General features: G+C 54.3%; 1 protein-coding gene across 5 annotated transcripts in view; it reads right to left on the minus strand.

The window, feature by feature from the left end:
* Positions 1-15,705, minus strand: part of TMEM94 (transmembrane protein 94) — a 30,653-nt gene extending 14,948 nt beyond the window's left edge. For 2 of the 5 annotated variants that reach the window (XM_079798030.1, XM_079798028.1), the window contains exons 1-2: positions 15,581-15,705; positions 6,583-6,711 (exon numbers count right to left, since the gene is read on the minus strand). In XM_079798030.1, coding sequence (XP_079654156.1) covers positions 6,583-6,606 — 24 coding nt within the window. In that variant the 5' untranslated portion in view covers positions 6,607-6,711; positions 15,581-15,705. Of the gene's footprint in view, positions 1-2,869; positions 4,185-6,582; positions 6,712-7,335; positions 7,519-15,580 lie in introns of those variants that run through there. The other 3 variants (XM_079798029.1, XM_079798026.1, XM_079798027.1) reach the window with 3 other exon arrangements.
* Positions 15,706-16,213: the final 508 nt, after the last annotated feature.

Here is a 16,213-nt window from a genome sequence, read left to right on the forward strand (position 1 = left end):
GCCCGTCTCCGCATTGGCAGCCTCGCTCCTCACAGGACACAGATCTCCAGGACGAGAAGAGGATGCTGAACTGGGAGCCATTTCCTACTGCAGAGTGGAGCCCCCACCTGGCCTATTGCCAGCTCCCTGGGCCTGAGGGCTGAGGCCGGCCCCAGAGGGACCTGGCCCAAAGACTTCCCGAGCCCTTGCCTAGAGCTCAGCTAAGCCCACTCTCACTGCGGCTTTGGGGGATGAGGGAGATGAGAGCTGCTTCTTCCCTGAGGGGACAACTGCTTCTCTGAGCTCGGGAAGACGCACCCCAGCCTGGGTAACTGTGAGCTTCAGGGGATGTTTCTGCCTCCGCCAGCTTCCAGAAACGGCCTGGAGGCAGGGGAGGTCCGGCCTGCAGAGGTAACCAGACTGCACGCCACAGACAGGGAGTGGGCAGGAGAAAGGACAGGCCTCAGGCCCGACAAATCCCAAATCCCAGGGGCTGCAGGTCCCCCAGGGTGCTGCTGGGTCTGCGGTGAGGACCAGGCTGGGGGACCCAGGGGAAGGCTGAGAGGAGCCGCCTGCGAGCCTGGGCAGTGGCCCTCCTCTCGCCAGGCTTTAGAAGCTGGGCACTCAGCAATCTCCCTCTGCTGTGTGGCTGTCCTGACACCTGCGGCCTATACCCGCCACCCCAAACCCAGGCCTCCTCTGCCCAGCCATCCTCCTGCGCGCGCTCTGCCCCAGGTTCCTAGAACCCGAGGCTGCTGCAGTCCAGGCCGGGGTGCGGGAGGGATGGGCCGCAGGACGGCAGATGCTCTGGGCAGGGCCAGCGGAGGCGGGAGGTGCCTGCCGAGCTGACTGCGCACGTCCGCCCCCGCGTGTTGTGTCTGGCCAGGGGCACCAGCTCCAGACTAACGATTAGAGACAGCGCGGCAGGGAAAAATCAGGCGTTTTGTAATTACATGCCGCCCCCAAAAATGCTTGCCCGTACAGGCTGGCCCTGGGCAAGGACACAGCCTGCTGAGCCAGCCTACTCTCCATGCCCAGCCTCGCTTACCCAACTGCCACAGCCACTCACCCATCCCAGGTCCCTGCAGGGGGGGCCCAGGCCCGGGGACAGTCAGTGTTCGCCCATGGCCATGCTTTTCTGCCTCGTGGTGCGAGGGCCAAGGCTGAGGAAGGCCTTGGTGGAAGCCCTTCACCCTTTCCCCGGGAAATTCAGGAAGGGCTGGTGGGCAAGCGGGCTCTGCCAACCTTCTTCAAAGCATGAGCTAGGCTGGGCACCCAGGGTGCCTGGGCACCAGCAGGGAGACTGCGGGGATGGGTCTGGCTTGTTTGAGAATAGGGACCCGAGGCGCCCACGCGCACTCCGAGGTTGGATTCTTGCCTACCAGGGCCCAGAAGGGTGAGGAAAATCTGCCCCGGCCTTAAGGCCCCAGAGGCACTTCTGGCTTCGCAGCCGCTCAGAAACCCCAAACCGCACCAGCAGGCACCTCCAGAGAAGTCCCCGGGGCAAGAGCCACGGCTACATGAAGCCTCTCCACCAGAGGGGGCGAGGCCCTGCTTCCCCGCTTACACTGATGCTTTGCAGGTAGAACCACCCCAGTCCCGCTGGTTTAACTGCTCAGGGCTCAGCCGGACCCAAGAGAGAGCAACCTGAGGCTCTGGGAAGCCCAAGTCAGGAGAGGCGGGCAGCAAACCCGCATCACGCGCTGGGCTGCTTCTCCCTGATCCTTCATCCAAGGGAGACGCTGCAGGGCTGGGCTCGGGAGCAGCAGGTGCTGAAAGGACGGTCCGTCAGAACCACACGGAATCTGCTGCTGAACAGGACCAGCTCTGCAGGGCCCAGAGCTGAGCGTGGGGGTCAGTCTAAGGGGCCAGCACACCTGTGCTCTCCTGCACCCCCTCCTCCGGTTTCTCAGGCGGCCGAGAGCCAGAGCCCCCAAGCGCCCACCCCCTGTCCTTTGGGGATCCTCCGAGAGGTGAGCACAGCCGCTCTTTGCCTTCCCGCAGCGCCTGTTTTGAGAGCAAGCAGCATCACAGCCCGAGGCCCAGGTAGACAGGTTATGGATTTAGCCCTTGACCCTTGGCCTCAGCAACAGTAGAACACCGCTCATTAGAACGGTGCCAGGTCCCCACCGTCACAGCCTTCGTGGCCAATGCAGGTGGGGAGGGGACCCAAAGCTGGAGGCCACACAAAGCCTGAATCACTGAAGCCGAGATTCGGCCACCAGACACCAGGGTGTTTTTAGCAGTCATGATAAATCTCTTCTGCGTTTGGCCAGACACGAATCGAATGCCTGTAACCAGGCCAATCAAAGCCTCAGCTCCCTCCCTTCCTCACTCTCCAGGCTCAGGCTGACCTTGGCACCTCCACCATCTTCTCCCGCCTGCAGCCACCAAGACCCAGCGCTGGTTGCCCCTGTCTCAGGGACCCATGTGGTCCAGTGGGAAAGCGCCCTTCCTGGCCCCAAGGAGGACCGGCACCCAGAGCCGGAGCTGCCCGCCAGCTCTGCATGGAGACCCAGGTCCCAGCACCCAGGAGACCCAGGTCCCAGCATCCAGGAGACCCAGGTCCCAGCATCCAGGAGACCCAGGTCCCAGCATCCAGGAGACCCAGGTCCCAGCACCCAGGAGACCCAGGTCCCAGCACCCAGGAGACCCAGGTCCCACTGGGAAACTCGGCTCCGGTCCTGCTCTGGGTGACCTGGGAGCCATGACAGATCCTGAAACACACTGGCTTCTGGCTCCCATTCCCAGCCCCTTCCGTGGTCCCAGCTACCTGGTAATCCGAGCTGCCCCTGTGGCATCCAGACTTGGGGCCACCCTACCCCAAAGCCTCTCGCCCAGAGCAGGAAAGGCATTTGGACAGAAATGTGACCCACGCTGGCATACTCACTTTGTTGCGCTTGCCCTGAAGGGGCATCCATAGCTCTGCCTGCTTAAAGAGCATGAGCCACGAGGAGTCAGCTACAGAACTTCCACCACCAGCCTCAGAGAGAGACAGAGAGAGAGAGAGAGAGAGAGAGAGAGAGAGAGAGAAGAAAGGGGAGAGCTAGAGAGCGTGTGAGCCAGGAGCTGGTGCTGCAGCCCAGTGGAGCTCCAATCTGCTGATTAATTCAACCTATTTCCAGTCTCGCTGCAGACTGAGGGAGGGAAGAGGAGGAGGCAGGCTGCACAGCGGCCGGGGGGAGGGAGAGGGAGGGAGGAGAGAGGGGGCTGAGAGGAGAAAGTTTGTAGATGCTCTGCCAGATGCCCCGGAGGCTGGCCCATTCGGCAGAGGGGGCCACTGTGGGCCGAGCAGAGGGGCGACGTGCAGCCAAGGGGTAGGCGGCAAGGAGACCGGTGCAGGACCCGCTGCTGTTGTCAGGGCAACTGCCGGCATCAAGGAGCACCTGGGCTCCTTCCCAGACTACCTTTCCTTGGCCCCGGTCACTGGGCAAGGGTAGGAGCCCCATGTGGAGAGCCTGCCATCAGGAGGGCTCCCCCAAATCACTGGGACTCCAGCGTGGAGCCAAGCCAACAACAGCTCTCCAAGCAGAGCTGCGGGAAGCAGGGGAGAGGGCCTGCGGGTTATTAATAGCAGCACATCCTGCAGGAGGGGAAGGACCGAGAAGGCTGAGGCAGGGCTTCCAGGGCAGAGCGGGGCCGGGAGCGAGCGGAAGGATCCAGCGGAAGAGGGAAAGCCAGCCCCAGAGGAGGGGCCTCGGAGGAAACCCACGCCTGGGACCCAACACCGGCCCCCCCCGCTGGTGCTGGGACCCCAGCGGCGCTCTCCAGTGCCAGCAGCCGATGGCCGCCGGGCATTCAGACACACCTGCCGAAGTGCTGCGGGGACTGGGAGGCCGCAGGGCGGAGAGGAGGCAGTGACCTGGGGCTCCCACCGCAGCACCTCCCGAGCAGCAGCAGGGCCTGAGCATCGCCCTGGGCCCCGAGGTGGACATACAGGAAGCTGTCAGCACCTCCCCGGTGAAGGAGGGCCCAGGTCCTGGGACTGTATGGGAAGCTTCGCTGCCCAGGTCCAGGCCGCCCTTAGGCTGGGGCTGCACAACCCGAGGGAGAGGAAACAGCCTGACGGCCCAGTGACCATGGAGCGTGGCCTGAGCCCGAGCCTGCTGCTCCGGCCCGGGTTCCTAGAGGACACACCCCATCTCGAGCTGCAGGGAAGCGGGGATTCCAGCCAGCCTCTCCCCTCCCCCTCCTCTAGGCCAGCTCCCTGAGGCCCCTGCCAAACCCGGGGCTGAGTGGGAAAGAAAAGGAGGGGCCGGCAGTCCAGAGGTTAAGGGCAGGAAGTCTCCTTGAGGCAGGATCAGCTTCAGAGCAGCTTCTGGCCACGGCCCGTGAGTCCGCGGCAGCCTCCGCAAACTGCAAGGAGAGGGGTGCCGGACTGTCCCCTGCTCCCCGCTCCTGCTCCCCCTTTAGCTCTCTCCAAGGCCGGCTCCCTGGGACCCACAACTAAGCAAACTCTCCCTCCTGTGTGGAGCCCTGGAAAGGCAGCACAGAGGGTCCTCCGGCCCCGTGTTCTGCGGGAACCCTCCCTGCACCGCCCACGTCAGCGAGCGAAAGGGCAGCTCTGCATCTAACCGTTGCTGCTACAGCAAGTCCACTATGGGCTGGAGGGCTGGAGGCGGGGGGGGGGGGGGGGGGGGGGGGGCGGGGGGGGGCTCTTAAGGGAACCCTGAGGACGGTAGGTCGCAAAGAGAAGGGGAACAGCGTGCAGAAAATCAATGAGCAACAGCCAAACCGATCCTGGGCTATCGCGGGGATGACAGGCCCCTTACCAACATCGGCTCTCCCTCCCCCACTCCTCCAAGAAGCCTTGACGGGCAGAGGCCACAGGGATGACCTGGAGAGCCCAGTTATACAACTCGCAAGGGAGCTCAGGCGGAAAGCCCACCGGGTCCTATCAGCTGCCTGTGCTATCAATTGCTCAACTGGGCTCCAAGCCTCTAAGCCGGGGCCACCTCCCTGGTGGCTAGAGTGCTACCGACCCAGAGGAAGTGTTCCATAGGTATGGCAGCTGCTGACGGTGCTGATGCTTTTGAGTTCAGCCCTCAGCTACCCAGAAAGAGAAAGAGGAGAATGAAGAAAAATCCTCCAGGAAAAGTGGCCCCTGAGAACCAGCCAGCCTGGGCCCTCCAGTGTTCTCCCTCCCGCTTGAGAGAGAAGCCAGCCCCCTGGGTCACAGAGCCCTGCTCCCCCAGTTCACTAGCAACAGGCTGGGACCGGAGCACAATACTTCCTCTGTTCTGCGGACAGTCGGCCTCACCCAGGCAGGGGTGCTCCCTGGAACTGAGCAGCGCGCACCCCTTGCAACTGCAGGCAGCAGCCGCGCACCCAGGCCCGGGGAGAGGCCAGTGTGCTCTCCGTGTGCCGAGCACGGCTGCGCCAGCCTGCAGAGCGGCCAAGCATCTGCGAACAGGAGGCCGAACACACCTGCCTCAAGCTCAGGTCCACGTGGCGCCTGGCGCTGACCAAGTCAGCCTCAGCCAGGTATCCCCAGCGGCCACAGCTCCCTCTCCAGACTTCCCAAGATCTCCTGGGCAGGAAGATCACCATCCAGAAGTTCAAGTGAATCAACATTGACCAAGCCCTTGCTACTATTCCAGGAACTACGCTAAGAGCCAGGGACAGATTATTCAATGCAGTGTAGCAAGTACGATGGCGGAGGTCTATGATGCTAAAAGCGGGACCTCGGGAGAGGGGAAGGAGGGTTTATTGAGAGACGGTGATGCTTACAGAGTCTTGAAGAAAGAATAGGAGGAGTTTGCCAGGAAAAAAGGTGGGGAGCATTTTAGGGTCACTGCTTAAATGTGGAGTGTGTGCCCAGGGCAGGGGAGGCTGGGGGCGCGGGGCCGATGGCCACAGGCGGGACTCAGGCAGGCTCTGTACACCACACTGACAGTGTCAGCAGGTGGCACGAAGCCACTGGCGACTTTCAAGTCAGCTCTGCGTTCTGAACAGCTTTCTCTGACAGCCGAGTAGAAGGAGTCCGAGACAGAGGGACCCGTTAGAAGTGTGGCGGAAGTCCAGGCAGGAGACGAAAGGACCTCCTCCAGGGCAGCCTTCGCCCAGGAGAGGGAAACTGACCGATGACAAATCGACCCGATGCGAAGCCGGTGCGCCTGGAGGCGGCGCACCTGCGGCCTGGCCTCCCGCTGCTCACCTGCAGCTGACTGCGCAGCTGTGTCTGCAGTCTGACCAGGGAGCTTTTCTCTAACCACAGAGATGGTGCCCAACAGTACTCAGCAGGTTGGGACAGAGCCCTAGCGAAGAGCAAACAAACAAAATTGCACGCCCCAGGGCAAGAAGTGAAAGGTTGGCTCGGAGCCAACCCAAATCAGAAACCTGCTCCCTGCAGTCATGTTACCTGGTCCATCTCTGTCCCCAACTGGCTCCCCGAGGCTCTGCTTTCCAGCTGAGCACAGCACCCTCTCAGCGAGCACAGCACCCTCTCTGCGGGGACGCATTCACACCCCCCAGGCCCAGAGCCCCGCCCGTCTCTCACCTTTGGTTTAAAGCCCCCGAACGAGGACCTCCCAGGCAAACACAAATAGGGAGAGTCCACAAGACACCCAGACAATACCCACAAGGGACCCGAACGTGGCCTACCGCACGCTTCTCCTTCAGGTCCATGGGCCCCGAGTGCTGCAGGCATGCCCAGGTGAGTGTGGTCACCCCCGAAAGGAAGGCTCCGCCCCAACATGTACAAACCCGGGGACTCTGTCACAGTCACAGCATCTGTGGGGGGAGGAGGGAAGGAGAAAGAGGTCACATCAGGCCAGGTTGCCGGAGCAGGTGGCCATTGTGAAACACAACATGATCATCTACACAACAGAGCGGCGGATGGAGAGGTGGTGCCCTGCCCACAGGGGCCCTGGCCAGCCCAGTTCCAGCGCCCAGCTTCCCGGGCCATCAGCCAGGATGCTGGGGGGAGGGGGTGCAAGCTGTCCATCTTTTCACTCTCATTTTTGGAGGCGTATATGTTTCCTCCCATCTGTACACTTTCACTCGCTGACTCAGGCAGGAAAAGCCTTTGGCTTATCAGCTTTTTAGAAAGTGAAGGTAAGCTGTCTGGTAAACCGGAAATCTAGATACCACTGGAATAAGCCGGAGATTGGTGGGGAGGGCAGCGGAGGTGCCCCCAGGAGCCCGGCACCCATCTATGTCCACGTGCTGGGAAACACACCCCCCCCCCATGCCAACGCACACATGCCCGTGGACAGCCGGGCCCCTTGTGTGGTTTGCTGACAGGGCAATGCCACCAGGCACCTGGGCAGATGCCCACAAGGACATGCAATCCAGTCTGACTACAATCCCCACGCGACCCCTGACCCTCACCCACCCATCCTGCAGCCAACGCACTTTCATGATCTCAGAGCGGGGCGTGTTTGGGTAAGAGTGCCACTGAGTCATCGGCTTTGGTGCCAGGTGCTCCTGGAGAAAGCGTGAACCTGCTGACTACACCAGTTCTCCCTGGGGCCGGCAGCAGAGCCTCGTTAAGAAGAGCTCGTCAGAAGCCCGGAGAATGATCCAGAAAAGCGCTGTCTAGAAACAAAACAAGCTGTGTCCAGAGGAGCCCAGCCAGAAGGCCCAGGCTCCGCTGCCACCAGCTCCTCTCTGAAGTGCCATCCAATTCCGCACCAGGCGGCGTCAGTGCCGACTCCCCGGCCTGCGCTGCCAAGTCTCTGCCCACCCCTGCCTTTCCCGCCAGGGCTTTCAAAGCTGAGCCGGCCCCAGGGTGAGAGACGGACAGCGGCGCTGGGAGCAGCCCGGCCGTGCAGGGGCCCTGGGTCTTGGCAGCAGGCTGCAATGGGATCCTGAGAGGCCGAACCCACTTCTCCCCAAGGCCGCTCTGACTCAGGCCGCCGGGCCCTGTTTACAAGTACAGCTCAAGGTCCCCATGACACCCCAGCCCAGCAGGGGCTGGATGAGGTAGTTGCCACACAGGGAAAGGCACCGGATGGGAATTGTGCTTAACTCCTGCCAACAATGAAGGAGGGAAATAACTCTGCGGCCAGCTGGAACCACAGAGGTCCAGAGAGGGCAGCCAGGAGCAGGCCATTTTTCTGAGAGTCTCTGTTTTCCCATCACGCCATACATGGGATTCTGGGAGAGAGCTGTCCTCAACTGTCTGATCTGAAACCAGTAGCCGTGTCCTTAAAGGGCCAGTTCAGTGCCTGGCCCACGGGGTGGGGGGGAGAGGGGAGCACAAAGCCAAATACCCCTGGGTTTAAATCCTGACTCCAATACGTATCAAATGCTAACTGACCTTAGCAAATGACGTGTCTCTCTGAGCCCCAATGACCCTGTTCGTAGAATGGAAACGATAATATCTATTTCACAGCTGTGCAGCAAGAACTATGTAAAATATTACATGCAGAGGACCTAGAACAGTATTTGATATATAGTAGGTATTTTTTTTAATGTTTTTATTGATTTTAGAAACATTGATGTGAGAGAGAAACATCGACCGGCTGCCTCCTGCACTCACCCCCTCACCCCAACCACACCCCGACCGGGATGGAAGCCATAACCTGGGCATATGCCCTGACCTGGAATTGAAATGGTGACCTTTTGGTGTGGGGGATGATGCTCAAAAAACTGAGCCACACCGGCCAGGGCCGTGGTAGGTCTTAATACATAGTTGTCATTACTGTTATCAGCAAACAAGAAATATGATCCAAGTACTGCTGAGGTGAAAAATGAGGACTCAAAGGTAAGGAGAAGAAAAAGAAAAGGCATAAAGATTGTAATCAAATAAGTAAAACTGTATTTGCAGAAGACTAGATTGTATGTATAAAAAATCTTAAGGAATACACAAATAAGACATTATAAAAAATAAACATGCAACGTTGCAGGACACAAGGTCAAAATACAAAATACAAACATAATTTAAATGTTGATAAGCTATTATGAAATACAGAATAAAAAATGTAAATATCACAATATTCAAAAAACATGAAATACTTGATGATGACTTTAACAAAAATATATATAAGACCTGTTTACTGATGAGATAAATTAAAGAAGGCCTAAATAAATGGAGAGATATACCATGTTCATGGATTGGAAGATTCCGTATTAAGATGTCAATTATCCCCCAAATTACCTATGGATTCAATACAATCTCAGAGTCTCAGCTGACATTTTTGTAGAAATTGACAAACTGATTCTAAAATTTATATGGAAAGGTAAATGATTTTGTCTTTTCTTTTTCAAAACAATTTTGAAAAAGAAAAACAGAGGACTTACACTGCGTGATTTTAAGACTACTTTAAAACTACAGAAATCAAGACCTATGGCACTGGTGTAAGGAGAGACATACAGCTCAATGGGACAGAAAAGAAAGTCAAGAAATAGGCCCACGCATATGAAAAACCTTGACCCTCACACCACACACAAAAATAACCTCCAAATAGATCACACATCTAAATGTAAAAACTAAAACCATAAAACTTCTAGAAGAAAATATGGGGGGGGGGCGGGTAATCTTGGGATAAGCAGAGATTTCTTAGAACAAAAAAACAACAACCATGATTCATTAAAGAAAATACTGCATATATTTAATAAGTGTAAGGAATGATCACGTTTTCAAAGAATATTAGATGTGGTCCATTCCCTCAAGGGATTTACATAATATAGCCAGTTTTGGGCTATTGTGAAAAATGGTAACAAAAATTCAAGTGGGCATTAAAATACTAAATGAGAATTGCAAATAGGTGCCGCGGGATGTCTGGGAGAAAGAGATCACTGGGGGGTAGGGGAGCCAGGGATCCTCCCAAAAGAAGCAAGGCCTGAACTGTGCCCTTAAGAAAGCTTGAGTGAGAAGAGGGAGAACACCCCAAGCAAGAACCAACAAAGGCACCAAAGAAATGCAGGCGTCTTTTTGAAAGATGCTGATGTGACCTGTTTGGTTAGAGCGAAGGCAGCAAACAAGCCATGAAAATAAATGACTGGATGCTTCCTGCGGCTAAACTCAGAAACCAGCATAAACAAGAACCACATGGGTGCCCAAGGTTCAGGTTGAAGGTGAGGTAAGGGGTTGACTATCCTTCGCCCTTCTAATATAATCTTCATTAGCTGAGCTTGCATTCTAGCCACGCCCAACATACCAAAACCGCAATTTGGCGGAATTGTTTTCATCCAAAAGCTGTGCTCAAGGAGTACTAATGGATGGATTGATGTTCTGCTGGGGGAAGGTTTTTTTTTTTTAATTGATTTTAGGGAGAGAGGAAAGGAGAGGGAGAGATAGAAACATCAGATGAGAAACATCAATATAGATCGGCTGCCTCCTGTACAGCCCCTGCTGGGGATCAAGCCGGAAATCCGGTGGCCTCTTGGTGCATGGGTTGACACTCAACCATTGAGCCACACCTGCTGGGCATGGGGGAAGGTTTTCTTTTGGGGGAGGTGGGGTAAGGGTTTTAATAACAAGCCTCAGTGTTCTATGTTGGTGGCGTCCTAGTCGATAATTTGATCAATGACTTGAGTGAGGAAACAGATGGTATGCTAATCAAATTCTTGGATGGCATAAACCTGGAAAGTAGACTAAAGTCAAGATCCAAAAAGATCTCAACAGGCTGAAATAATGGGCCAAATCTAATAGATTCAATTTAACTGTAATCATTTCAATATGAAGTCCTGCATTTAGGTTCAAAAGCCATTGTGTAAGACTACTATAAAAGCAATTTCAATACAAGTGGCATAGCTGTCCAAATTTTATTCACATTTAGGCCTCATTAACAGACACGCCATGTCCCTGGAAAGAGAGGCTAAGTCTGATTTCCGTACCTATCCGTACCAAAATGCTCCCACCTGGAATATTTTGTTCATTTGTACGTCACACACTGTAAGAAGGACACTGACAAAACTGGCATGCTGCCAGACAGCAGCAGTCAGATTGGAGAAATTATCACATGAGAAATGGTGGGAAGAACCGAAGACACTTACTAGTAGACAGCACACCACAACCCTCGGGTGAGAGCAGGGCTAGACGAGTGTGATGGCTGTCAGGAGGAAGGAGGACCAGCTTACTCTGGGAGGCTCTAAAAACAGGGACTAGGTCAGTTCGAGGAAGAGATAAGGAGGCAGTTTGGGACTCGATATGAGCTTCATCCTTTACATAATTAGAACTATATTTTGTAAATAGAAATAGGGCTGCCCTAAGAGGCAATGAGTTCCCTGTCACTGCAGAGATCTAAGCAGAGGCCGGGAAATTATGAAGATAAGAAATACATCAGATAGCAAATAAGAGAAGACTTTAAAAAAACAAACACTACTTTTTCAAATGTTTTTATTGATTCTTGTAGAGAGAGAGGAAGAGAGAGAAACATCGATTGGTTGCCTCCTGTGTGCACCCGAACCAGGGAACAACCCAAAACCTGAGCATGTGCTGCAACCTGGGCGTGTGCCCTGACCAGGAACCTTTGACCTTGCAGTGCATGGGATGACATTCAGCCAACTGAGCCACACCAGCCAGGGTGAGAAACAGATGACTTTTTTTTTTTTTTTATGTATTTTAGTGATTTTTTTACAGAGAGGAAGGGAGAGGGATAGAGAGTTAGAAACATTAATGAGAGAGAAACATCGATCAGCTGCCTCTTGCACACTCCCTACTGGGGATGTGCCCGCAACCAAGGTACATGCCCTTGACCGGAATCGAACCTGGGACTCTTCAGTCCGCAGGCCGACGCTCTATCCACTGAGCCAAGCCAGTCAGGGCAACAGATGACTTTTTAATGGTATTTTCCAACCCTGAGAGATTAGAAACTAAGAAATCCTGTGGCTTCGGCATATGAAAAGATGCTCCATATCGCCCTAACTGGTTTGGCTCAGTGGATAGAGCATCGGCCTGCGGACTGAAGGGTCCCAGGTTCGATTCTGGTCAAGGGCATGTACCTTGGTTGCGGGCACATCCCCAGTAGGGAGTGTGCAGGAGGCAGCTGATCGGTGTTTCTCTCTCATCCATGTTTCTAACTCTCTATCCCTCTCCCTTCCTCTCTGTAAAAAAAATCAATAAAATATATAGTATTTAAAAAAAAAAAGATGCTCCATGTCAACTTGAGGGTGTTTTATGCTCTGTTTAAAGACACCTCTGAGTCTCTCCAGTATGCATCTTTTCCAAGTGTTTCCCAATATTCTTCTGTTCTACTAAGGAAGACTTCTACCATGAGTCTCTTTTTCAAGAGGATCCTGAAATTCAGAAAACTGGACTCATCTGATTACACTAAGATTTCTAGTTTCCCCGAGGCCCTAAAAGGGCCTCCTCCCCTTGGGCGGCCCTCTCCTTGGTCACTTTTGGCCTTTGGAGCTAGCAAAATCCAAAGCAATCAGTGTGCGATTCGCTCAGGCTGATGCAGGCCTCGTGCGAGTCTAAATCTGGCCCTTCCCCTACTCACCACGCCATGTGACCCACTGTTTACTACTGTCTCGGGCAAAGCTCATTATTACACCAACCCCTGATTATCAACCAAACCACACAATGTGGCTGGCAGGTCCATTCGGAAGAAAAACGTCCCTGCCACAGCCATGGCCTAGCTTCGGTGTCCTTTAGTTCACCTGTGCTATTGTCAACAGATCTGGGCCTCCTGGGAAACCGGGACGCAAACAATGTCTTTAAAGGCGCCTATCTTTTTAAGTAAAGAAAACCACTGTCCTGGAAACAACACAGACACGATAACAAGATAAAAAAAAATATTGACATGCTGATGTATTACAGAATCTTACACCTGAAACTCATATAATTTCATTAACCAATGTCACCCCAACAAATTCAATAAAAAAAAGAAAATAAATATATTGACACACATCTACCAGCGGAGAAGTGCCGTCCATGACCTAGAACCTTCTCATCTGAACGCCAGGAAAGGGTTTAGAGGCTTTGAGTCTTCCCGGCTCCAGCTGCTTAGTAAGAGCTCATACTTGACTTGCCTAATGAGGTTCAACGAAGCCTCGGGTGTAGGTAATATTTACATTAGCACTCCTCCCTCTCCCTATAGAAATTGCCCCCCAAGCCCAGCATTAAGGAAAGAGCATGGCGGGAAAGAACATGGCGGGGTTTGGGGGGGTGGGGGGGGACCAAGGATTGCCACCTTCATTTCTCATTAGTCCTGAAGGGGTTAAGCTTTCCAAAAGGCTGATTCTCAACACTCGGAGCTGGCTCTCCCTAGCAACTTCTCAAAATAGAAATGTGAAGGCTTTCTGTTTTCTTGCATCTCAAGGCCCAGTCCTGGCTCTCCCGTCTAATCTTCTGATGTCGGGTCACCACAAACAGGGGGCAGGGTGGGGGTAGGGGTTCAAGGGCAGTTAACTCTCAATTATTTGGCAGCTTATTATCAAGGGGGTGGTTTGTCCTCCACCTCCCTGGTCAATGCACTACTCCATGGTATCCAACCACACATAGTTTTCCTTTCTGTAGTTCTTTTTATTTTATTTTATTTTTTTTTAAAGATTTTTAATTGATTTTTAGTGAGAGAGGAAGGGAGAGAAACACAGATGAGAAACATAGATCGGCTGCCTCTTGCATGCCCCCTACCGGGGACGGAGCCCACAACCTGGACATGGGCACTGACAGGGAATTGAACTTTCCAGTGCATGGGGCGACGCCCAACCAACTGAGCCACACCAGCCAGGGCTCCTTTCTGTAGTTCTGACAAAAAGAACCTGTGAGCAAGGAAGCTAAAGCTGACATGGCAGCTAAAATAAGACTTGCAGAGTATTGGGGAGTTAATGCTACCCCCCCCCCTCAGTTACAGGCTTACTGACAGTCTACGTTCTGATGTGTTCTGATCTTCCCAGTGATTTTCAAAACGTTTTAATCCACAGATCATTTTTATTTGATTCTTTTGCGCCATTGTTGTTTTCTTTTTCAAAGAAATTTAAACTATCTCGTTGGAATACTAAGACCAGCTCTTCTCTTGCCAAGATTACTAGGAAGACATACCACAGTGGTATTTCTTTCCTCGGGGGTTCTCAACCTTCCTAGCCCCCTGCCCTGTTCTTACACAGCACGTGCCCCTTAATAACATCTCTAATGACACCATAATGGTTCCCGAAAATGGAGGAAGAGGCTACTTTGCCCTGACTCCGCCCCTCCCTGCCTTCCCTGAGAATCATGGTAATCACTTATGGCCCAAAATAGAGAGAGAGAGAGACCACAAGAAATATTTATACAAGCTATCAGCCAATGAACTACCTACCTGCTGGTTACTTAAAATTAATGAATGCAAAAATGTATTAAAAACCTAGTAAGTGCTAGACCCCATGCTAGAGACCCCTTATATAGCATCTCATTTAAAGCTCCCAACTACCCTGCCAGAGGCCCAGAGAAGTTAGGGAACTTGAGTTCCTCCGCTCACACCTGGCTCTCGTAGACAAACAACTCAAGGATCTCGACTTAGCTCACCCCTTGCTCTTGGTGACCCCGGCCCTGCCTCTTTGCCTCTTCCAACACTTAGTCTCCACATCTGTGAAATGAAAACGTTGAAACTCGCCTCTTCTCAGAGTTCAAAGCTCACAGATACGATGCAAAGCACATGAAATACACATGTGTTAAAAACAAAAACAAAAAACAGCTCCCCTCTCCTCATCCTCTAAGAGTGCCCAGGCATACCTGAGCTATGCCACGGAAGCTGAGTGTCTTGGATAAAGCCTGAGAAAACTATCCTCTCCCCCAACACGCAAACTCCCATACTAGAAGGGAAGCAGATTCAATGCAGAGCTCCCTCCTTTTTTCCCCCCAAGAGCCACACGAAAACTCCGGGGAGAGTGGGATGTAGCATCACGTGACCACGTCAATGAACACGCTGGGGTGCAGCCTGCGGTTACACACCCGTGGAAGGAGAGCAGGGTTTCCCCCGTATCTGACGCGGGGCTCCGGGCAGGGGCTCGCCCGGTGGCACCGACTGTAAGAACTGGACTGTAGGGGTGCGTGGCAGAGGAATGAGAACACAGCATTTATCAGTTTATAGGATGCCACGTACTGTGGTCCTCTGATGGTTTCTAATGAGTCTTTAAGAGTCTGGAAAGGTAGAAAGAAAAGAAAAAAGAAAAAAGCAAAAAAAAAAAAAAAAAAAAGCAGGGCATGCTTCAAACTGCAACGTCGCTGCTCAGGGTAGGGAAGCCCATCCAGCGGGGCGCCGGGGCGCAGTCAGCGGCAGGGCGGGGCGGCAGCTGTGGGCGCGCGCCCGGGAGACCACAGTGTGTGTTGGGGTCGCGGTGGGGCGGGGGCCGGGGACTCGCAGAGGCCTATACGTCCACGGGACGTCCACGGTGCGAGCCCTCTGGGCCCGGGCCCAGCCGCGACACACCGGCAAGCCGGGGGCAGGGTCTCTTTGTTGGCGGGAGGTTTAGATTTGACGCGGGACACTCCATGGGCCTAGCCAGGGCCGAGGGCAAGCGTGAGCAGCTGAGGGGAGGAAACGACCAGGAGCTGGAGGCAAGAGCCAGTCCCCTGACACCCGCTCCGAAGGGACCCCCCAGGCCCTTCCCTGGGTGCAGACCCCAGACTCCAATCAATCGCCTGGGCCAAGAATACAGAGGACGCGGAAGGCGGAGCCCCACGCCCCCTTGCTCCCTGGCTTCGGGCCACGGGCCTGCTGGTACTTACCCGGGCCCGGGGGTCTGTCCTCCTCGCCTGCGTCCACTCCCCTCCCTGCCCCCTCCTCACTTCGCGTCCCCTCCTCCAAGGGACGCAGCCATGTCTGTTACTGGCAACTCGAAGGGGGCTTGGCTCCCTTCTCTGACTACAGAGACGCCATGAGCAAGCTAAAGTCCTGGGCGCCGATTGGTCGGCATTAGTGATGGGCGGGGATTTCTGGCTTCTCATTGGCTGCGCGGCACGCTAGGCTGAAGCTGCAACCGCCCCTTAGGGAGCCTGGCGGAACTAAGTGCACAGTGAAGCCAGCTGGAGAGCAGGCAACCACTGTGCATCTTTGGGCGTATCACCAAGGTTCAGAGGTCCTGACCAGCGGCGAGGGCACAGTTTCCGCCTCCATGGGTATGCTTACGGAATTATTCCCTGCCCCCAGCCCGCCTTAATTTTTAAAAATATTTTATTGGTTTTTTTTACAGAGAAGAAGGGAGGAGGATAGAGTTAGAAACATCGATCAGCTGCCTCCTGCACACTCCCCACTGGGTATGTGCCTGCAACCAAGGTACCTGCCCTTGACGGGAATCGAACCCGGGACCCTTGAGTCCGCAGGCCGATGCTCTATCCACTGAGCCAAACCAGCTAGGGCAC

This window comes from Cnephaeus nilssonii, assembly GCF_951640355.1.
Source record: "Cnephaeus nilssonii genome assembly, chromosome: 19".
In the NCBI taxonomy this organism is placed as follows: Eukaryota; Metazoa; Chordata; class Mammalia; order Chiroptera; family Vespertilionidae; genus Cnephaeus; species Cnephaeus nilssonii.